The 23,198-nt window shown below is 45.5% G+C and overlaps 1 protein-coding gene across 1 annotated transcript in view; it reads right to left on the reverse strand.

Moving 5' to 3' along the window:
* Positions 1-12,338, reverse strand: part of VPS54 (VPS54 subunit of GARP complex) — a 52,729-nt gene extending 40,391 nt beyond the window's left edge. Inside the window, exons 1-4 of the mRNA XM_064510129.1 lie at positions 12,160-12,338; positions 11,332-11,442; positions 1,137-1,298; positions 281-522 (exon numbers count right to left, since the gene is read on the reverse strand). Coding sequence (XP_064366199.1) covers positions 281-522; positions 1,137-1,272 — 378 coding nt within the window. The 5' untranslated portion in view covers positions 1,273-1,298; positions 11,332-11,442; positions 12,160-12,338. The remainder of the gene's footprint in view (positions 1-280; positions 523-1,136; positions 1,299-11,331; positions 11,443-12,159) is intronic.
* Between the last annotated feature and the right edge of the window lie 10,860 nt (positions 12,339-23,198).

The following is a 23,198-nucleotide window of genomic DNA, read 5'->3' on the forward strand; positions in this document are numbered from 1 at the left end:
TGAACATGAACTATAAGCCCTGATGCAGAGCACAGTATTCAGAAACACAAATGAATAACTATGAAATTGTCTAGAGAATTTAGACAACATTTTTCCACATTGAGAATACTGAGATTATAAAACAAGAAAGGCCTAGCAGAGTCAATGAACACTGGAGCACATAGTAATTATCAGCTAACCATATGACAGACTATTAACAAAGACAATCTCTAAGCAGAAGGAGGATCTCCAATCTCTTTCTGACCCCTGGTACTACGTGCCTCCAACTTTGAGTTCTTACCGGAGTAATTTCCTGTTGGTATAATGCAAAATGTTCCTTGGTGATCTGTGGGAGGTAGAATGAAGGCGTGACTTCAGTGTCCACAAAGTCCACTCCCCATGTTTTTGTAAAGAAATCAGATTCCCTTTTTGCTAACCTAGGATCATTCAGAGCTGCTGGGAGATTGACTGTGGAATGATAAATAGTCCATCTATGCTGATCCGCAACTAAAGATGGGCTATCACGTAAGTTACTGGGATCGCCTGCAGTACAAAAGACAAGGCAATTCGTTAAGATTAGAAACTGAAAGTCATATTTTTGCTAAAATGCAGTTCTTCAGCAATCATGTTTTCACAATTATGCAAAGGATCTGAATTATCTACACAAAAGATGCACAACATTCTCCTCCTGCAATGCTTTACTTCGCATTTCTTTTTTCAGATTAACACAAGCTTTGAACACAAGGGTATATCCATGCTCATTAGATATCTTTACACGAACGCCATTAACTTTCACTGAAGAGAAAAAAAATCCAAACACACAAATTTTTCATATTCTGAATTGACCACTCTATCAGAGTTACAGCTGAAATTCATCAGCATTATATTTTATAATTCTCAAGACTCCATCTCACCTACCCCCTATATGAACTAAGCTTTAGTGTACCACAGCAGCTACAGCTGTGACCAAAAATTGGTCTTATGATAGCGCTAGAGCTGTGTGTCTTGATCTCTTGCTTCCTACTGCACTCTGAAATAAGATTATATGTTAGTACACTGCACACAGAACACAAGAAAATTTGACTGATCAATTAAAAGTGAATGTCCAAGGTAGTGTGTTTAACTGCATTTTCACCCTCCTTGCAAACCAACATTACCTGTAGGCTCCTTGGGACATACGTCAGGCAGTGACTGCACAGGTCGAAAGCGCTTCGATGCATCCATTTCCTTTTTAAAGAAAGCATCACTGCTCTTTGACTGAGGCACTGGTGAAGAACTGTGGCTTGATGCCATTGCATAAAATCACCACTTGATAGAAGCTAAATAAGAAACAATAAATATCAAGGCTTTAGTGAAGTTCTGGTTACAGACTGTATCAAAACAACACTCTGCCAGCTACATAAAGTGCTGCAGTTAAAAAATACTAACTGAGAAATTTCAATGGCAACACAGAAAACTATATTATAAACACAAAAATAAAAGGCAGAATGTAACACTATAGTTCGTTTCCTCTCACGCCTCTAGGTTTGAAGGATAACTTGTTCTTTTGCATACAGCACCAATAAAACCGTAAGTTAAAAAACAAAACAATGGACAAACTTTGAGGCACTTCTGCCTCTCTATTGCTGTAACTATTGCAGTCATAGCGCACACATTCACAGCGTGCAGATTTCAGGATGCTTGGGTAGGCAAATATAGGGCCTTCCATCTCCTCTTCCCTCCTATCTGCTATCCTCAGTGACTGCAGGGAGGACATCACCTTTTGCACCTGATTTCTATACTCACTTTCTACAAGGGCTTCTACTGTCCTGGGAGCTGCTCTCCATCCTGAACAGAACAGCCCATGCAAGAGGAGGGAAGAGAACAGGCGGTCCCAGTCCTCAAAACCTGCTTCATACAGCAGCAACTAGTGGCAAAAAGACAACCCTCAAAAAACCTTTCTGTCTGCATTACGGGCTTAGGCCAGGATTCAAGGCCTGAAAACTGATGTATAAGCACAGGCGAGAATGCTCACAAAAGCCATCCCTGCCCAACTCCAAAGGCTTCAGGGAATTGCTCTATTCCAAGAGACAGCACCCCCTGAGATGTCAGCACACGTACGCCGCGCTCAGCCAGGTTTAACCACACCAAATTATCTGCTGCAGTGCAAAAGGCATCCACTGCTGGTAGGATCTGCTGTGCCCTTGCTTCGTCGCAGTGCCCTAGTATCATGTCTCCAGCAACGGGAGTTGCGCTGATTTTTCCAAAGGAGCTGTTCTATAAACGGTGAGCAATTCAGTCCAGCTAGCACCAGCTGCCCACCGATACAATGCATCACTAATGATTTATTGCAATCTGATGCTGAAGGGCATTATCAAAACTTCAGACAAATCGGAATTTGTAGAGTAAGAGCACACCACATATACCAGGAAAAAAATAATAAGCAAACACTGTACACAGAATGTAAAAAACTTCATTCACTTTAACCTAGAAAAAAGGCAGATCGATTTTTCTGGGTGTCTAGGAAAGCATACTACAGATGATTTCAATCTGACAAGCATTGCAGAGAGAAGACAATTGTAACACAAATCAGAAAGTTCTGGAGAAGGACAGTCCCACTAATTTTCAGTTGAAATTTCAACTCTTAAATTCCTTTTTGAAATTTTTAGAAGAGTCTTAAAAATTTGGCACTGGCACTGGGCTACGTAACGAGTTCTTTCCATCTGTAAAGAGAGCTGCATTTCCATCGAGGTGTTGGTTGAGTCAGGAGTAAACTGTAAAACTATTACAGGTTTGAGAGTTTATTGAAACAGCCCCACAATGTACAGCTCAAAGAGTGTCCCTTCAAAGGGACCGATGTGAATCTTCACCTCTAAAGAGAAATAAGCACATCTAGCAAGACCTTAACATAAGACCTTAACCAACCCTTAAGGGACACCTAAATTACTTACTACCCTGTAAAGGAGCACAAAAAGCTAAAAGGCCTATTTTATCTTCAGTCGCTGAGGTAGGCACCAAGGGATGACTACTTAAATGTGTCGACTTCTAACAGCATCAGGTGTATTACAGCAAACTTCATCTGCAGAAAAGTTCTGCTTTCTAAACTAGGTTGAAAGCATCCTACAAAAGAATTATAAAGAAGAGTTAAGATGTAATATGACGTAACATAGCATCCTGGTGAACAGAACCACGAAGAAGAGCTAAACCGTGAGCATGCGTTCTGTCCAACAACACACTGTGCAGCAAGACAAGGAAGATAACGCGCTTGCAAAGTCACTTTTAAAGGTGACTTTTTAAAGCGGTGAGAATAGACTCAGGACGAACCCGTTCTAAAAACACTGCAGAAGGACTGAACATTCATCTTTCCGTTTTGGGGTTGTAGTTGTGTGTGTTTGGGTTTTTTTTATTCCCTTGCTTCTTGTATTAGAAAGACATATTAGTTAGGAAAGAACCGGAGCACTAATGGAAACCTGAAAGTGGTAAGAAAGGGGAAAAACCCTCAGACATCTGGCAGACCTTCCTTAAACACCACAAAGCATCAACCTCTCTCCCAGAAAAGCCTCAGACAAAACCTGTCTCACTACTACTTCTGTAATATGTTCATATTCTTAAGTTTTTCCCCTGATATTTCCAAGGTATCATCTTTACAAGTGTTCTGGAGTGTTTTTGTGAAAATCTAGTTTATGATAATGACAGAACACTATAATTTTAGCATTCTTAAAGAATGTGTTCAGTGGTAACATATAATTATCAAGTCTCCTAAAGGCATACAGTAAATTTATCTGCACTTTTAACTTTCGTATTTGCAGCTTTTCTCCTGAAAAAGCTTCTGAAATGTGACACTCAAATATAGAAACACCAGATATATGCGCAACTGAGGCAATCTGTAAAAAGCACTAAAATCCAGTACTCTTGCAAATAAATCCTTCATTAAGACACTTTCCTTTTCCCGTAATGAAGTATATCCTCAAAGTATTCTCCAAGATGTGAACTGCCTCAACTGCATAAATCTCAGTGGAGTAAATGCCAAAAGTATTATGGAAGTGCAAGATTTAAGACGCATTTAAAGGACACAAGTTAATGTCGAAGATGAGTTTAATACTTCAAAACGTTCCAGTTAATTTCAAAAACAAACTATACCTTCTCTTGCGCACGTACTTTTATTGTTTATTATCATAAAATATTGGCATTGCCTTTGTACACTGACAAAAATCTTAAAATAGAATGAAAAGGAACAATAAAAATATTAATGCAAGCAGGAACCTTCATACTATTGAGTGGATTTCAACAAGATATAAAGATTAACAGGCAGAGGCCTTCTTAAGTGGCATGCAATATGATGCTGTACTAAATTATTCATAGTTAACAGCTATTCTAGTAGAGTCATAAGTCAGGACCTGATGGATAATTAACCTCAATGAACAGCCATATTTGTACGGGAATAAACCTATCTATATTGCCAAAAACAGACATTCCTCAAACTGCAGTCCTAAGTTAGCCAAATAAGTATAGTTCAGAGACATAAGAAGGAAAAGTGGACAGAATTACCCTGAATTAAATCCAAATTACAAAGAAAATGTGACAAGTCTATATAAAGCGAAAAATCCTCTCCTGCACCGAAGCCCTTCTGTGTACGCCAACCCTGCAGACTACTGAAAAAAATACTGTTTCGCTCGTTCACCAACACAACAGCGTTTGCTTGTGCTAGGTTTTATAGACAAATGACTTTATAACCATCCTTCTAAATCAGCATTTTTAAATATGTACATTTGCTGATTTAAACATACTAGAAAAATGAAATTCAAAGTTAACATAGAGCAAAAAAGCTAAATTAAGAAGAGGGAGGACCACTACTGCAGAACATTTTAACTCATGCAATGTTAACTACGTTTACCTGCACTTCACTGCATAAGCTGTGCAGAATGAATTAGAAAATGGTGAGCCCCCTGAGCTTCTTTCTCAGAAGAGCATATGTGCAGCAATAAGAATATACAACTGTGTAAGTTAATGACATTGATATTTAAATGGTCTATAATTAAAAACTGGGTTAGATTGACTCTGTTCTCTCCAATAATGACCATAATTTATTCACATTTTGTCTAGCAACATATACTAAACTAACACAAGAAAAAACCTAAGGGATTAGATACAAGAGTAATGACAGAAAGGCTGACAATTAGGACTGTATTTGCAACACCTCTTCAATATATTAAATCTGTTATGCACACGCTGTATTAATTTCCTTAGGAAAAAACATCTCTACAGGGGCGTTAAATTACACTATCACTGTAATGCCTTAATATCACTAAAGTTAAAAATTAAAAAAAAGTTAAAAAATTCAACCATCTCAACAACAACAAAAATAGTTCGGACAATTTAGAGTGTTCTTACAGTCTGAAAACATGAAGATTAATATTTGATATTATAAAAGCCTTACAGCTTCCTCTGCTTAAAAAAATTTCCTTGCTCAATAACACACTTAGTAACTATGATATGACACAGTCATACAACATACAGCACAGAATAACATGTCTGCGATGACAGATATAATAACTGCATGCTTGGATATTATGTAGTCAGCAAAGTGTAAGATCTGTGCAGTTAGTAATATCTTAATTACATCAATTTTAAGGAGTTCTTTCTGTGATGACTAGGGCATGACTCTCGAGTTTCACAGGCAAGTATTCAGCAGTTATAAAAAGAGCCCAACAAAGTGTATTACTCAGAAATAGTTGCGCAAGAGACAGTTATAACTGCAGTGCTTGTGTTTTTTTTAAGTATCAACATTTGCAAGTCCTCAGAAACTGCCGTGCCGTAATCTGAGGGCTATTCTCACTCTTTGTTTTTTAGACAGTAAGAGTCTTTGTTACTGAAACATCCCGTATTACCTCCACAGAGGCACTGTATTACAGAAGGCACAAACTAGATTTCACATATTCGTGCATTTTAACTTCATTCTGCATATGTCCTCCTCACTTTTAGGCAGTTTTCCATTAGCATTATTGAGCAAATTTTCTATGTGCTACTTAAGGTTACAGCTTTAAGTGAGGTAATTATTTTGGGGGGAAATTTTTTTGTGTGCACTCATTTGTAAAGCTATAATTTGTATTAATATAAGTTAGAACTTATGAGGCCAGTGCAATGCCTGCAAGGTGCCTGAAGTATACAGTAACTTGTGCACTGAAGGAATCCATTTCTCCCCTTTCTACACACTCTCCCTCCCAAACGAAAGGGAATCTATAATCTACTAGTAAGATCTTCAACTTAAATTACAAGTTTTTCGGTTAGTTGACACTAGGATGTGCAGCCAGTAACACAGAGCTTATTAGCTCCAGCACTTGATGCAAGTCAGAGAATCTGCTCTCCAAACTTGATTTTGGCTTGAAAAATGGCAACATCTGAGGAGAGACACTAAACACCCAGTGGAAAGACCGCAGGACTTCCAAACGACCATGCAACGCTGAACAAGTTCTCCTGCAAGTATTCCACATCACCTGAGACCAGGCAGACTTGGACACCATGGGGTATTTTTTAAGAGAGTTTCACTCTGCATCCCAAAGGTGAGGCTTATAAGAAGTTTCAGTGAAGACAAATGGCATGTTAACGTCCCTGCTGCTATTTATGGCTTTGTCTGGCAAATAGAGAGTGAAAAAACCTTTGAAAGTACTGCTCTGGTTATCCCACCCCCTTTGGAATACAGGACCATCAGAAGCCACCTGCAATTCATGCTAAAGCCAAACATTTCGCCATTTCTAGAAGATGTGACAAATACTGCAGATATTTATTAAGGCAGAGGATACCTGTTTTCAGGACCTCAATAGCAAACCATGTATCTATTGTTGGGCTAATATATTTATTTACCCTCTGGTCTAGGTTTGCCACTCCATTATTCTACAGCTCTCTGTTAATTCAGCCCATCTGCTTAACCTTGCAATAAGGAAACTGTGGTACGAGCAAAGCACACACCATCACTTTTGTAAGAGGATGAGAAACAGCCTGGACCAACTCAAGCTTCTCATTTCTTTCAACAAGCTAAATCCTTGGGCTGGAGTTTCCACGCTTGCCCTGTGCAAGATAGACATCTCTCAGAGGGGGAGCAAGAGGGTTAACTTTTTTAGCAAAAACATTTAAGCAGTTTTTCAAAGAATGAGGTTATGGCTGCGGAAGCTTTTCTGCTAAGTCAGGCTCTTTCTGAGCCCTTATTTGCATCACGGGGTTTTAGAGTAGGAAGCGGCAGACTGGCGGGGGACAAGGCTGGAGTCAGAGGAGAGCTGTGACTTGCCCCACGACGTGTGGTGCACATTCCAACAGCACAACACTTCCCTACACAACTAGGAGAGGAGTCTGTGTCAGCTGGGCCTTTCTGAAAGCCTAGTAATTTTTTTTTTTTTTTTTTTTTTTTACACATATCTCTCTCTATATATACACACATACACATGCACACACACATAAATACATGTATTTATTTCTGTGCACTCCACACATCTCCTAATAGTATCCCAAATCCCATATTCCCACACTGAGGGTACACCTTCTCTGCAAAATTAGCATGGGTGACGACCAACCAGATTAGCCTTGCTGGGATGTCCGTAGCCTGACAAGGAAGCCACGTATGAATTATCCAAGTTTCACATCAGCCCTGCTCTTGCCACATGTGCTGTTAAGACTGACCATATTCCTTAATTCCTTGGACCATGCTGGGCTGGGTCAGACTGTGCTACTTTCTCAGCAAACCTCACACAGGGTTCATGGAAAAATAAGAGACTATAAGCACCCGCATAGCTTAATAAACGCCACCTTCCTCCCATATACTGTCGTTCATAATTCAATCTTAAATTGCTTTCCTCAAATGGGGAAACAGGCAAGAAGAAAGTAATCTGAGTACAATCAAAGACCAGGACAGCTGCGTCCCCACTGGAAAGCACTGAGGGTAGACTACAAGGTCAGGGAAAAGCAGCACCTGATTTTCATACCATGATATTCTGTACTGGTACCTTTTCTCCTTCCCAGTTGAAGTCATCTTAACAGTAGACTAAAAAAAAACCAAAAAACAACCCCCCCCCCCCCCCCCCAGCTTTAGTGGAACATCACTTCTTTAAATACAAAAATAGGATCCTCTGAGAAACACTACCCCAAAAGCCCCCATTGCTGTATAGTCTATAGTTATTTGAATGCATGTATGCACAAATTGTTTAGAATAATACACAAGTGTAAACATTTGTTCAAAATTACAGAGATTTATCTCCCTATAGACAAACTATGTTAAAAGTAATATTTCACGGTTCTGCAGGTAGTAAATAAAATCAGGGATGTAACCGATGTACCAAATCCATTTCCTCTCATCTGGAAACCTTACATCCTGATGATAAACACTAATTTGAAATCAGAAGGCAGCTTCTGTGCTGGAGGAACAGACTTTCCTACAGCTATTTAGGTCATTATGCGTCAAGTTCTTCAATGCCAGTGGAGGTAGGAGCGTTCAGAAACAATTAACAGAGCAGTAAAAATATATTTCAGAAAAGACAAGACCTTGTGGTTAGTTGCCCACACTATCATACAAGACAAGAGTGAAATCTCTTTCTACAGGCATCAGCATTACAGACAGTGTGCATTATCCACTTGGAAAATGGTGAAATATGAGCATCTCATACAGCCCCACAGACATATATGCAGCTGAACAAAGATCAAGGAGCCCTGGGAGGCATTGCAGCTAGAAGTCTGTCAAAGGCAGAGACTGTGGAGTGGTGACATTTTGAGGGAAAACAGAAAAACTGCACCAGCCACAGCAAAAATCGTAAGACACACTTTCCAAAAGGAATCAGAGAGAAGCTCTTGTCAATTTGTGCCAACACCAAGTTTCCCCGTGCAGAATCTCCGCTTGCTTTCTTCAGCTGGGTTTGGCTCAATTTGCTAACTTGAAACTGATTTTCTAAAAATACAATTTTTCATAAGAATCATGTCTATCCAAAACCTTACTGAAGCCCTGAACAACTGCATGCAGCTATGAAAGAACTAAATAAAAGGTTAAAAAACAGAGATCAGGGAACATTATCCAGAAGCAGGCACAGCATACTTTGCAGTAAGTCTTACTGAAGGGTCTCGACATGGAATGCCAGTCCACTAGTGGGAGGCAGTAAGTCACTCTGCAGAGCAAGTACTCAGCAAACAAGACCATCCAAACTCAACCTTGGTGAGCACCAAAGAGTGCCACCCGTGTCAGTTGACAGTTCTTGTGATGTTAATACTTGCCCAGTAAAAGATCAAGTGAGAGGAATCATTTCTGTTCACACCACTTCCTTTTCATCCTCCAAAGACTGTCTGTTTACAAGAACAACAACATCTCTACAAATACAAAACACATAGTGTGCTTATGCTACATTTAGAACACCAAAAAATAAAGGCAAGTTCTTACATTGCTGCTTGCAGTAACTGTATAAAATTGATGTGAACTTCCTGCCATACTGCAAAGCACCAGATATGCTACAAGTATTCCCACTCAAATAAATTATTTTATGCCACTTACAGGGTTTGTTCATCTGTTTTTAAGATCGGCTTCCTAGCTGAAATATTCTAGCTTTGTGTCTATCCAAAGGTGAGTATTTCGGAACATTTGGTCAGAAAATGGGTCTGCTGTTTTTGTGAGTCAAATACCAAATGATTCTTTGCTGGTTTAAGAGAATACTGAAATTTTTTTTTTTAAAACGTAACACCTAGGTGAAGTGGTTGCAAAAAGTTAAAACATGGGGAAGGCAAGTCTTGGATGATGAGCTGGTGAATATTTCTTTGGACTTAATCATATGAGTCTCCAGAAAACTGCACTTACATGAATGTAGAACATCCATTCATGCTCACCCTTTCTCTCTTTATGCTATATTCATAAAACAAGAGCTGGAATAAACAAAATGAAGGGGGAAAAAAAAAACAAACCAAGAGAAAACTGAGACTCCACACTGGATTTAAAACTAGATTTTAAGAGGTCTGTGGCCCCTCATTCTTCTTCAGAAACACACAGCTCCTCATTTCCCCAAAAGTCTGAAAAGGGAAAGCGAAAGTGGCTTTTACACAGAGTTGTGACTCCAAAAGAAGGAACGATACCTACACAATTCCATTTCCCAACTTCTTTCCATCCAAACCAAGAAAGAGCTAGTCTGCTGTTTGCCTTCTCTACCCTTTCTAGTGGCTCTTGACACTTCTCAAACATTTCTGTTTGACCTTGGACATGTATGCCTCCGTCCCCTCCCATGAAGTCCTTGCTGCCAGAAGGAAGAGAACTTCCTCCACTTATGCCAGACTCCTACTACAGAGAAAAATAAAACTGAAGACAAAGGGATACCCAGGAGAGATCCTGTTATTGCAAACGGGATGGGAGAGATTGAGCTTTTCCCCAGCATTCAGCCTTCAGACCTCACTGGTAAGGCTACCCAGATGCTGCACAGTAGGTTTTTCCTTAGACAGCTGCAGATCTTCTGTCGATTAGTTCACTTTAGGCATTGTTTTCCTACCCAACAGAAGCACCATCCTACTCCCAGAGGATTTCAAGGGAACTATAGCTTTTGTCTATATCACAATTTGTGAAACAGTCACACTGGCTCTCAGGCTGACGTAGTAATTACTGCAGCCACTACAACAATTAACGTACTGCAGTCAGGGCTTTTAGTAAGAACATTTTTTCACAGGGATACAAAACAAAGCAGCTGTGGTTGCACGAGGCCACTGTGGTTGCACTTGAGGATACCTGCTCCAGAGGACTTCTTCTTGTTAAAGACTCCACCAGATAGCATGCAGATAGGATAGTAAAGTCAGTACACCACCCATATTTTAATACTCTCAAAAAACATATGCAAATCTGTAGTCAAATTAAATATTCTCCTGCACTTAAAGCTAGTACAAGTTTGAGATCACTGATGTTCTAAAATAGAAAACCTAAGTATTCACAGAATATAAAAAAACAGAGAAGGAAAGAAGGAGAATCAATAAAATAAGGCAAAAATTGGGCAAAGAGATAGAAAGTTACTTTTTTGTTCAGAGTTGAGGAGACCAATATTTGAGAAACCTCTCTCAACAGCACATAGTGCATTTTTAAAAAATTACAGTAAGGAAAGGTAAGAAACAATGTTTCTCTGCACACACAGTTTTACTACCTCAGCTGCCTATAAACTGAGGAACCATCACAATTCTCAAGGTATTCTGGGAAAGAGCAAACAAACACATCTTTCAGTGTTCCACAGCCCAGTCTGTGCAGCCTGGAGTCACCTGTCAGAATCACTGAGAAAACCCAATAGATCTGTTGCAAGCTGTATTTCCCTGTACAAGCGCCAGTCACCAACAAAAGACGCATCTGGTAAGTACCACATCAGAGGTCATCTACGGTACCTGAGTGAAAATACTCCAAGAATATGTCACACAGGCAGTCGTCATATCTCTTCCAGTTGCATCATGCAGAAAACTCCTTGATTTTATAACACGCAGCAGTACTTTGATGACCTAAACGAAGAAGCGATGTTAAACGATAGCACAGAATCCGCTAAAAGCGCCCAAGACACAGGAAGCCTGACATAACACTGACATTCCTGTGCTTAACGTCTCCCCGCAGGGGACGAAAACACTGCGATGGGGATTGCAGAAACGCCTGCTTCCCAGCCGGCTGTTACCATGGAAATGCAAAATATATATATATATATATTTTTATACATATACGTATGAAAATGGGAAAAGGTGGGCAACATCCCACAGCAGGCTCCCCTCCCTCTCACTTGACGCCTGGCCCCGGAGGATCGATGCCGGCCCATGACGCTGGGCCACGAGGCTCAACGCCGGCCTGCGATGCCGGTCCGCGACGCGGTGCCAACGGCAGGCTGCGATGCTCGACGCGGGGCCACGTCGCCAGGCCGCCGCGACACTCGACGATGGCCCGCGACGCTCGCTGCAGGGCCGCAGCCCTCGACGGCGATGCTCGACGCCGGTGGGCCTGAGGCGGGGGGCACCGGGGCCTCGCGCCTGGGCCGGCGCCCGCCGCCGCCGAGGGGGCCGCGGGGGGCAGGGAGGGAGGGGGCGAGGCCGCCCGGCGGCGGCGGGGGCTCAGCTTTCGGTGCCGCTCCCCGCGGGGGGACCCCGCGGCGCCGAGGCCCGCGCGGGCGGCGGGCGGCACCTGCCCGGGGCGGCCTAGCGGCGGCGCGGCGCCGGGCCCTGCCCGCTGCCTACCTGCGGCGCCGGGCGGCGCGGCCTAGCGCGGCGACACGTCGCTCCCCGCGGCGCAGGAAGCAGCGCGGGCGTCGGTGGCGGCGGCGGCGGGCAGGGAGGAGGCACCGCCTCTCCCCGCCGCCCGAGGGAGGAGCCGCCGCCGTCGCCGCCACCGCCGCCGGAAGGGGCGGCCATCACGCGGCGGCGGAGGGAGGCGCCGCCGAGCCCCCGAAATGGCGCCGCCCCCGAAATGGCGCCGCCCCCGGCCTGGGGGTCTCGGTGCGCGCGCGGGCGCCGAGGTGCCGGGCTGGGAAGGGCTGAGCGGCGCCTTGGCGCACACGTAGGCCTGGATCCCGCCCTGCCAGAGCTGACTGGTTTATGTGGTATGCCTAAAGAGCAGAAAACGTGGAGAAAAACACGTTTTCACAAGAGAAAAATGCTACTTTAACAGGTATTACTGCAGGCTTGGCGGCTTCCCCTGCCCACGTTATCAGCAGCGCGAGAGCCCTGCTTGCCGCCGTTTTACCCTTTTCTAGTCACGCCTGACCAGACAAACCCTTCCCGCGCCTCGGAGTGCCGCCCTGGCTTCCCGAGGTGTGCGAATCAATACCAGCCCCGCGCAGCAGCAGCAGCGGGCTTCGCTGGAAGCTGGAATAGCAAAAGCGGTAACAAACAGGTTAAATATTAAATGCTTTTTCAGGAAGGCAATGGGAGTTTCCCTCCAGCAACCTGTAAACTTCACTCACAGTATTTTCATAGCGTTTTCTCCACTGCCTGGCAGAAATCTCTGTCCCTAACAAGCTCGGCTGAGTTCAGGCTGCGGGCACGCATTTGACGCTCTCCTCAAGGGCAAACGTGCTTTTTTTTTGCTTGGGGATCACATTAGTTGGAGTCCATGTGTCTTTTAATCCCTGAAGTGTGACACAGTTGCAAGAAAATAGAGCTCATGAACGTAATACAAGGGCGAGCGCTGCGTATGGGACCAGGGAGCAGAAGCACGCGGTTTGCAGGACTCGCTGGGGTGGATAAACGCGGTGGAATCGGCTGGCGTGGTTCAGGCCTCTCTCTTGGAGCACCTTCACGCCGCTTTGGCCCCTCAGAGCAACTTTTAAAAGAAATCCCGCACCATTCGCTTAGCAGGAAATGACCTTTACACAGGGCTGGAGCTGCCCCTTCGCTGACATTTCCCCGGGGAGTACTGGGTGAAAACCTCGGGACTTTGTTTCTTTTTTCCCAGAAAGGTACAATCAAGTCCGCAGTGACTAATTGTGCCAGAGCTGTACAGGAAAGCCGTGCCCTCGAGTGCCCTTTTAGCCACGCACCTTCCCATGACCTTTAATGGTTTTCAGTTGCAGTGGAAAGAGTCTTGTTATCTGCTCACTCAGGGAAAGGGTGAGCAACAAATTGTTTAATTTTCTACCTTATGCTCCACTGACGTTATCTTGGAGTTGAATGTTTGTACTGTTCTGCTGCGTTTCGCATTAACAGCAAAGCCCTTTGTCCCCCCACGGTAAGAACAAGCCGATGTTGAAGTAATAGTTGTGGAGCAGTAAGAAAGGAGTTGCTAGCACTCTGTTTTGTGATGCTCCCCAAAAGTCACTATGCAGTTTGTTAGGTGGCCAGCTTTTTTTGCAGGGAATCCCCACGGACAAGGTATCTCCACCGCCCAAACTGCAGGATCATCGGGTGGGTGATTCCTAGCAGCTCGGAGGAGGAAGGCTCTTTTAATCAGCACCCAAGGTCTCCGGGGCTGGTTTGGGGAACTCGTGCATTTGCAGCCTGGTGACAGTTCAAAGCGTACTGGTAGTTCCCTGCAGATAAGAAAAACTATCATAAGAGAAATTGCTGTTTCTTTACCAGCAGAGTTTGGTGAGGAAATTGTGAGCAGTAAACCATAGTTCATTTGATGTGGTGTTTATCTACCTCTTCAAGTTCAGCTCATATCCATAAAGGAAGCCTTTATGGTAATTCTTCTGACGGTAACGTTTCGGTTATCTTGGCTTGGCTGATATGCTGATTGCCGAGGGCCACGTAGGCTTTGCAGGAGAATGTGACTCAGTGCTGCTAGTGTGTTACCACGCCGTGGTGATGTAAAATAACAAACATCCTTATTCCTGTGCATATGGGACATAGTCCTGCAAAGAATCAACTGGGTAAACAAGTCCAGTGCCCAGTACCTTTACCCAGGAAAATTTGTCACTCACTGTTTTTTCAGACATTTGAGTTAAATTGGCATTCTTGAAAAGCAATTGAAATATGACAGATTTCTTTTCCTGCAGTCACACCAGTGTCTTCTGCAGAGTCTTCCTGGAAAAGGAACAGGAGTGGGTTTTGTAATACAGAAAATCGACTGGAAGAAGAACAAAGTAGTTCAAAGTTCTGCGAGATTAAAAACTGCCACCCATTATATTCTGCGTGCTGTTCCTTTTATTCATGTATATACACATACCTTTACATCAAAGAGCGCAGGAGACAGAGTAGTGGGTAAGGCAATGTGTATTAACTACTCAGTGGCAGAACTGGTAGCCAGCTCTCGTAGACTCTGGGTTATCCAGGGTTATATTTGGCCCCTTTCTTGGGATGCTATGGTGGTCTTACAAGGTTCTTGCTTGCAGGGCATTGCTGGCATTCAGAGGCTTTCGCACAAAACTTTGTCTCAGCTTGCACTGCAGCCGAAACACGAACACGATACTGAGCTCCATAAGGAATAAGAGACAAAATAATAGTTAAATGTAATTAGAGGGGCAGGTCCCCCAGGAACCCTGTGTGCAGGGAGTCATCCCATCTCTAAAAGAACAGCATTAAACAACCAAACATCAAGGAAAAGCTCTCCTAGGAGGAAGCAAAGGGATGTGAAATAAGTATGTAAAATGATGAACATTGCAGAGAAAGCAGATGGGGACTTTCTGCTCTCCTTGCCTTCAGTGACGTGAAGGGATTTTAGGACTGAATTTTTCATGCCAATACTGGGAGAAACATCTCCACGCCTTGGGTAAATGGAGCGTAACCTTGTCAGTGAACCTTGCGAGAGGCAAGGTGCAGCACAAGACAGGTGCCTGGTCTGACCCTGGAAGCTGATACCTCCGTTTTCCCTCAGAGCTGGCGATGATCCAGGCTACTCCTGCATGTCAAAGTGCCCAAAGTGGGAGACGAAGGGGCTGTGCCCTCAGCCTGCAGGAAGAAAAAGTTGCTGGATTAGGGTAATGGGGGTCAATGGCTCTTGTCTAGGAAAAACCTGGTGTTTTGAATAGACTCCATCAAGACGCTGTCAGAAAATAAGAGCAGCCCATAAAAACAAGGATGTCAAATCACTCCTGTTGCTCCCAAATAATCCGGCATTTATTCCTCCGGGCCTGCACGGTAGTGGGGCTCCTTCTGGCGCCAAGTCCTTCCTCAGCGTGTTAGACATGCTGCAGCTGTGGTTGTGCTTAACCCAGTTTCTCCTTAGTGCTGTCAGCCTCCAATAAGGAGGCTGCCTAAACTTAAAAGCATTTGCTTCTGTATCTGGAGTGAGCACGTTTTATCAGACAGCAGCTTAGTGTGATGAAGTGGAGCACTTTAATACCTGAATCGTCACAGTTCTGGGCTTTTTATGTCCAAAGCTTTCCAGGCGAGATCGGTTACATGCAGCGTCCCCATTGACTTCAGGCACCACCAAGCCCACGTTACAAAAGGAGGGAATCTAGTGGGATGTTTTCCGGGGAGCATAGGGGGAAAAGGTCCAGTCCGAGTCACAGCTCCAGCATCATCAGCCGTGCATGCAAACAGGGATGCGTTTTTAAATTAAACAGCCACATGGGAAGCTATTGAAGAACACAGCAGGAGACTCTCCTGTCTGGCAACAAGGAATCACTGTGTAAAGACCAGGTAGGCCTGCCGTATATGGAATTCACCTATAAAATTTACTGAAGTCATCCACAGGGATTAAGATGCCTTATCAGGGCCTTCCAGCTTTGCTAGGTGTAAATAAGACTTTTTCCTCTTGCAGGCTGTAGACTCCCTTCTAATCCTGCTTCTCTTTGAGAGACTCCAGAAGAAGTTCCTGTCTCTCTCATTTCTTTTTTCTGTCTCCATCTTACCCTGGAGGTTTTCACCTTTCTTACCCACATCTTTATCATGCTGACAAATAGCTACCACTCCTTTGGTAGCCTCTCTTTCACTATTCATCTCTGAGGACCTGCCCTCCTGTCCCGACCATGTCTTCAACAATATTTCCTCTTTGACCTCCTGACTGCTCTGACAAAACACAGCCAAAATCAATTATTTTCCTTCACAAGCATTTTTTTGGTGGAGGATCATCATTCGGGGTCATATCTTCTTGGCAGCACATCTGGTGCTTCCCCCCCCCCACCACCGCTATTTCCTGCCACCATCTCTTGGTATCCCAGGACCAGCAAAACGTCTTGATGTTACTGAAATTCGCAGTGTATTAGGCACCGTTTGCCAAAGGGATGGACGCAGTCCCTGCCTCTCCCTTACAAGCAGACAGAAAGATGCACAATCCAAATGTTTTAAGAAAACATCCCCTAAGCACAGCTTTTATCTTCTGAGCAAGTAAGTTTCTTTTTACAAAGTGAGCTGGCTGTCAGGATTGCCTCTCCTTCACTGCCACCTTTGCACCTTTTCTCCAGGCTGACCCGTTGGCTTGGAAAGATCCTTTCTGGCCTCTCTGCCTTTCTTTAGTCGAGCAAACCAAAAATTTGTTTGTGGGACACCTTGTGAGCCAAACAGTGTGGTTTCAAAGCAAGTGCTGAGGGGAAGTGAGAACAAAACCCCGCAGAGAAAAATACAGAGCAAACTGGTAATGGCTAAAGGAAGAAGCAAGCAAATACCATGGCTGGGATGTTACCCAGGGACTTTCAGAGATACGGACTCAAATCTAGTTCTGCAACAGAGTTCAGTACAGATTTTTTTTTTTCTTTTCTTCCTCAAGGCACAAGAGATAAGGGCCCTGAATTATGGATTGTTTTAGACTTTGCTCTGCTCCAGGTTGCAAGGTCCACTGGGGGTCCAGCCACACCAGGCCTAGCCATCTAATGCAGAAGTCACCAAGCAAACTCATCACTGTCTTGGGCATCACGCCCATACCGCTGAGAAGGGGAAACACCCACCTCCAGGAAAGTCTCCCTTCTCTCTCACTGGCCTCAACTCCCCATTACAGCACACCAGTACTTCCTCACGTCACGCTGTTATGAGAGGGCGAATACGTTTTAAAAAGGAGCTCTTCCAATAGGCGCTGTTAGTCTCCTAGGAGCAGGTTCCCCCAGCTTTCTGGAGGGTGCTCGTGCCTTGCTGCCTCTCCTCAGCTCTGCCCAGCCCTGCCCTCGACGGGAAACATCAGGACTAAAGCAGATGGGAGCCACAAGGATGGTTCTTTCCCTGTAAGGGTCTGTTTTTGTAGGGAAAGGTGATAGCTGCTGTTAGGCAAGCGATGTGCTTGGAAGACATCCATGTGTCTTTAAGCACATATGTCGTCTTGCTTCTCTTGCTTTGCATCTATCCTAAGCTCATCCCTGCTTCAGCGTGACTATTAGGATTTGATTTAGGTCCGTTTGTCTCCAGCAGCTGCTTTGCATTACAGCAGATGGCAGCCTTTCCCCAGATTCCCAGGAATGAGGAATACCTGGATTGCAGGCAATACGTGGCTTTCCTTGTTTCCTCGCGCCCACTTGCCAGCAGCAGAAGCCTCCATAGAAAAGGAGCAGCTGCGGACAGAAACAAGCCTGCAATGTCTGCTTGTGTTTGCAGGACCTGGCTTCTCACCCAGGGGCTGATCAGCTGTTGCCCCACCTCTTTATTCATCTGGGATGATGTTTCTCTTCCAACTGGTATCAAAGTTCACGATTACAGTAATTAAAAATCCACCCTTATTCATTTCTTCACCCTGACAACCGCACATAACAGAAAATACATCATACGCTTCAGGTAGGGTGTTAAAATCGAAGCAACGTTTTTCAATGCCTGATTTTAGTAAGATGTTAACGCCGTATTAAAAAGCAGCTCTGTTAAAAGACCTGCAGCAGCTGGCTCCACAAACTGCGGTGTGGCTGAGGCCTCGGGGTGCTTCATCTGCTGGTGACTGTTCAAAGGAGCCTCAGATACGCTCCGAAACCCTGAAAAGCAAAGAGAAACGCCATCAGCACCCTTCTGTCCTGCTCCCTTTTATTCGCAGCTCTCAGAGCCGCAGCGGGAAGGCTTTTTGGGACGGGTGCTGTGGAGGAGGCTGCAGGCAGTTTCCCGCAACACCAAGCTCTTTCTGATGCCTTCGGGATCCCGTGGCAGCATTTCTGATTATCAGATGGCAGCTTCCCTGTCCTGCAATGTGTTGGTACCTACCTGACTAGTCTTAATCAGTCATGGTGGTCTGTGTCACGAGCACGAGAAAAAGGCACAAAGATGTCCGTTTTGGCAGGTCGCCCCTCATGCAAACGCAAAAGAACACGGATTTATTTCTGCTTCGGCTCTGCCCTCAATTTCTCTTCTTTATTCTGCTTCTGTTCTCACAAAATATGTTAATGATATCCAGATGCTTATTAACACGTTTCATACTAACAACCAGAAACAGGAAATACAGGCCAGATGAGGGAAAGAACAGCTTAAACAATAGTTGAGCTAGATTAGAGGAATTCAGCGTCAGCAGAGCCAAGCAGAATTCACTCTGGAGCCTTGAAGAAACTAATCAAAGGGCTGTAAGACAGCAGCTTTGTAACCTCTGGGGGACAGGAGAGGTCCCGTGGGATCACAGAGCCTGTTATCACTATCGGAGGCGCATTCAAACACAGTGTTAGTGAATTTGAAAGACCCACACGGTACTGAAGCAGTTAGAAGCGCCCACTCTGGGCTTACAGAAACAAGCCACGTCTAACGAACTCCCTTTCTCTCTCCGATAAGGCAGCTGGCCTGGCAGCGAGGAAGTCACAGACGTGCCGCGTCTGACTCGAGGGACGCCGGCCCGCGCCGCCGCCGGAGGAAACGGTCTGGACGGCGTTGCACGGCGGTGGGCTGCAAGGTGCGATGCCCGCGGTGCTCGGCGTGCCTCCGAGGGAGCGGCAGCCCCGGCAGCCCGGCCGGAGGGGCAGGAGGCCGCGTTTCTGCGCACGTGCTGCGCGGGAGGGAGATGCAGCGAGGAGGAGTTAACGGCACACGGGAAATCACTGTCGGCTGGGAAAGGACCCCAATTCCCTGTGTCGTACTCGAGGCCACGGCATTCACGATCATCTTTTCCTTGCAAGATATGCACCCTCCCCACCCCCAGTTCAGCTTTTAAGAAAAGAAGCACTTAAAATACTCTTCTGCCAATGCACCCGACCCAGAGAGGCTGTCGCAGGCTGCTTCTCATATCTGTCCCTCAGAGGAGCCTTTTCATCCTTTTGAAAGCAGCCCTCTTCTTTCCCAGCTCTGTAGAGAAATCTGGCTAAATAGAAATCTCGAGGCCATTATACTGCAGTTCTCCCATCTTCCTGGCTGCATTCATTATTAATAGCTCATCATTAAATTTTAATAAATTGGATATCAGAGGTTTAAGGCTTGTTAGGAGCCTTTCCTCCCCTTTCCCTTCTAGGTCCCTTTGCTGGATGAGCTCATTCAGTGTCAGGCAGGGGAAGCTGTTGATCTAGGGAAGGGAGATGCAGGCATACGTTTTGCAGAAAGCGGCAACATCTTTATTTTCAAACTCTGCACAAGTGCTCAGACTACAAAAGCTGTTTTGCTCTAGGTTGCTTTTTTTCTTAAAAAAAACAAAACCAAAGTGGTAGGAAAGTCTTTGGTCTCAACTTGCTCTTCAGTCTGCCCTATTCAAGTGGGAGTTGAGAGCTGTAGCTTCCTTCATTAACTAGTTCATGTCACAGGGAACATAGGAGCAGCCCGCTGTGCAAGACTCTCGGTCCCCAAATGCAGGCTCTGCCCCCCATAAAATTCCCCTCCGAATTGCTCAGGGAACCAAAACTGAAATGCTGCTCAGTGGGCAAAAAAAAAGCGATGAATCTGCAAACCGTGGGGCTCTTCCCCGCTCCCCCCGAGGAGGTGAGTGAGGGTCTTCAGAGGAGCACGCGGCCTGCCAGGCCCCGGCAGGGACCTGCTCGCTGTGCTCGGCCAAGACGCGGTGAGGCTGGACACGGAGGTCGGGCAACGGCAGCGAGAACCACCGCGGCCTGGCAGACAGGACCTGCCAGGAGAGATCAAAGGGACTTTTTAGTGCAGAGAAGAAAAGGCTGAAAAGAGACATGCTGACAGCCTTCCACTACCTAAAGCGCTGCCAGAAAGAGGGAGGAAAAAAAAAAGCTACTGCCTTCATGTGCTCTGGGGAGGGAGCAAGTACTAAAGTGCTAAATCTCCCCCGAGGAGTGACATCGCGCTCCAAGGGTGGTTGAACAGAGGAGCAGATGGCCTGGAGAGGTCGCGGAGCCTCTGTTACTGCAGAGTTTGAAAGGATGAGTTAGATGAACGCGCGCAAGCAGAGTTTGACCCAGCACAGGGCAGACTAATGCTGTGAAGGATCCGTGATTACCTTCTGAACAGTATGTTTTTAAATCAGCTGATGCAAAGAAACCTGCATCTAAACCTCCTAACAGAATTGGCTGACGAGACCTGGAAACCCTTATTGGTTGGGTTTTTTTCTTCTTTTCCTTGAGGTAGCAGGGAAAGTCCAGATATCATACTAGCCGGTACCCAAAGGAGAGCCAGAATTATAATTTTGGAGCAACTCATCTAGCATCCACTAGGCAAAATAATGTGAAGGCTGATCTGAGCTTCGTGTGATAAAGGCCAACAACATACTGCCAGTCGACACGGGGTTTTCTGGAAGAAGAAAAGCTCCTGTCTGGCAAATCTGCTTTCCTTCTCTGAGATAACAAGCCTGGCCGATAAGCAGCAGTTCCAATGGAGTTTCGCAAGACGTTTGACTCAGTGCGAGGCGACACGACGATTAAAAGCGTAGCACAGCGCGCGATCAGCCGTGCCCACGTTGCAGGGACCGGAGGTGCCCAGCCGCCAGCTCTGCTGCGGAGGCGACGGCTGACCGTGCTTCCACACGACGGAAGGACCAGCCGGCTGGCAAACCGCTGCGAGGACAGCAAAGTCATTCGGAAACTGCTTCTACAGCAAACACGCTGTATGCGTTGCCATTTTTCGGAGTACCGAAAATCAAAGGAGCAGGGATGAAGCAGGGCCCCGAGTTAAACGCCCCAAGGTTGAGTCCCTCGCAGCTGCTTTTCCCTTCCTGGAGGAACGGGCTTTACCCAACCACTGCCATGTCCCGAGGTGGGGTCCCCTCTCTGGCATGCCACCTTCACACGCCTGCAATTTGAATCAGTCCCTAAATCGCCCTCTGGAAGATTGTTTGGGGCCAGCATTGCCTAAGCGTGATAGCATTCAACATACTTTCACTGCACAAACATAAATACAGCCTGACTTTATTAACCATTAGCCTGTAAAGACAAAAATATAACAAAACACAGACATGCATGCTCTATAAATATATTCATGCTGCCACGAGGAGCACTAAGCCCAGGCCTCCACGGCATGAAAAACACTCCACTGCGTAAATACTGTGCATTTGGCAGTATTGTTTTAAGGAGGCAGGGGCTGCGGTGGTTTTCTTCTGCGTTTGGTTTAGGGCTAGCACCGTCCTCACTCGGTGCCTCTTGCCGCGGCTGCTCCGCGGGCCCGGCAGCCGCCGAGGAGTGCGACATGAGCCCTGACTCATCGCCGCCCAACGCGCTCACACACCTCCTGCTTCCCAGGCGGGGTGAGATTTCCAAGTGATAAAGACTGACGCGCGCAGAAGCGCTGAGCAACGCCGTGAAAACACCCGGGGCGACGGCAGAGCTGAGGTCTCAGGATGGGTAACCCTCCCTCTCCGGAAAGCTGCCCCGAATCTGCTTTTCCTGCATCCCATGAGCTGAGATTCAGGGTTTTGGTGAAATCGGCTTGCTCAGGCAAACCTGGGCTGTCCCTCGCCGAAGCAGGCACGGCTGCGTCTCCATCCCGCCGAGCCCCACGCCAGCCGCCGTGCCATCGGGAAGCACCCGACGGAAACAGGCCAGTTAAAAATCAGGTTGTCTCCCCGTTCCCCACAGCTAGCAGAACAGATGATGGCAATGCTGGAAGCTGCATTCGCTTTTAATTGTCCTCGCTCTACTGAATAGCTAATTCTCTCCTCCTCCCACACTACAGGAAAAAAAAGCATGCTTTTCTGGAAAGGATGAGTTGACTCAATTCCTTTTCTACAGCGCATGACAGCAAATTGCAGTTTTTAGCCTTGCATCTAAGCAAGTTTAGAATACTGGTGTGTGCTTTTTCTTTCTTTTTCTTTTTAAATCTTCTCGGTTCAGCTAAAAATGTTATTCTGAAGAAAAGAGAGAAGGGAAACACTAAAGGCTTCGTGTCAATTCAGGTCCTAAACGAACCCCGTGAAATAGCACAGATAAAATTCATTTGTAAGGTGGTCATATTAAGAAGTTATTTTGAAGCTGTCGCAGGGCAGAGGCAGGGGAGGTGCCGAGACTCGGTGGCTTTTGAGCGAGATCAGGAGAAAGGGCCGCATCACCTTGGCCCGGAGGTGAAATGCTGGGCGCACCACAAGGCTGGTCCTTCATGTGGCCATTTCCCAGGAGAGCAATGTGTCTTACCTTATTCTTTTCCAGCTCACATTATCCTAGAGACTGAGGAGAAAACCTGTGTGGCTTGAAGCATAAATGGCACGCACAAAAGCAAAAGTTTTGCAAAGCTTGAGTCCAGCTGGCATGTTTCTATGCATTAAAAAAAAATACATATTTCAATGGAAACACTTAAAAACCATAATTACAGTGAACACCACCGAGAAACTGTCAAACAGAAGAACTGCAGAGAAAAGTGAAAGTGGCTTAATTTTTTTTTGGCCGAAGCTGAGACAAATGCGAGGACAAAGACAGTGAGCTATAAATAAGACACGCAGACAAGATCTTGGGTGTTGCTAGGAAAGAATACCCTCCAGGAAGCTATTCCCCAGGTGATTTAACTGTGCTCTGCACTTTCGCCTCTTGTCCGAGTACGTGCAATAGCGTTTCCCATCCGCCCTTCCC

The sequence above is a fragment of the Dromaius novaehollandiae genome, chromosome 3 (genome assembly GCF_036370855.1).
Source record: "Dromaius novaehollandiae isolate bDroNov1 chromosome 3, bDroNov1.hap1, whole genome shotgun sequence".
Lineage (NCBI taxonomy): Eukaryota > Metazoa > Chordata > Aves > Casuariiformes > Dromaiidae > Dromaius > Dromaius novaehollandiae.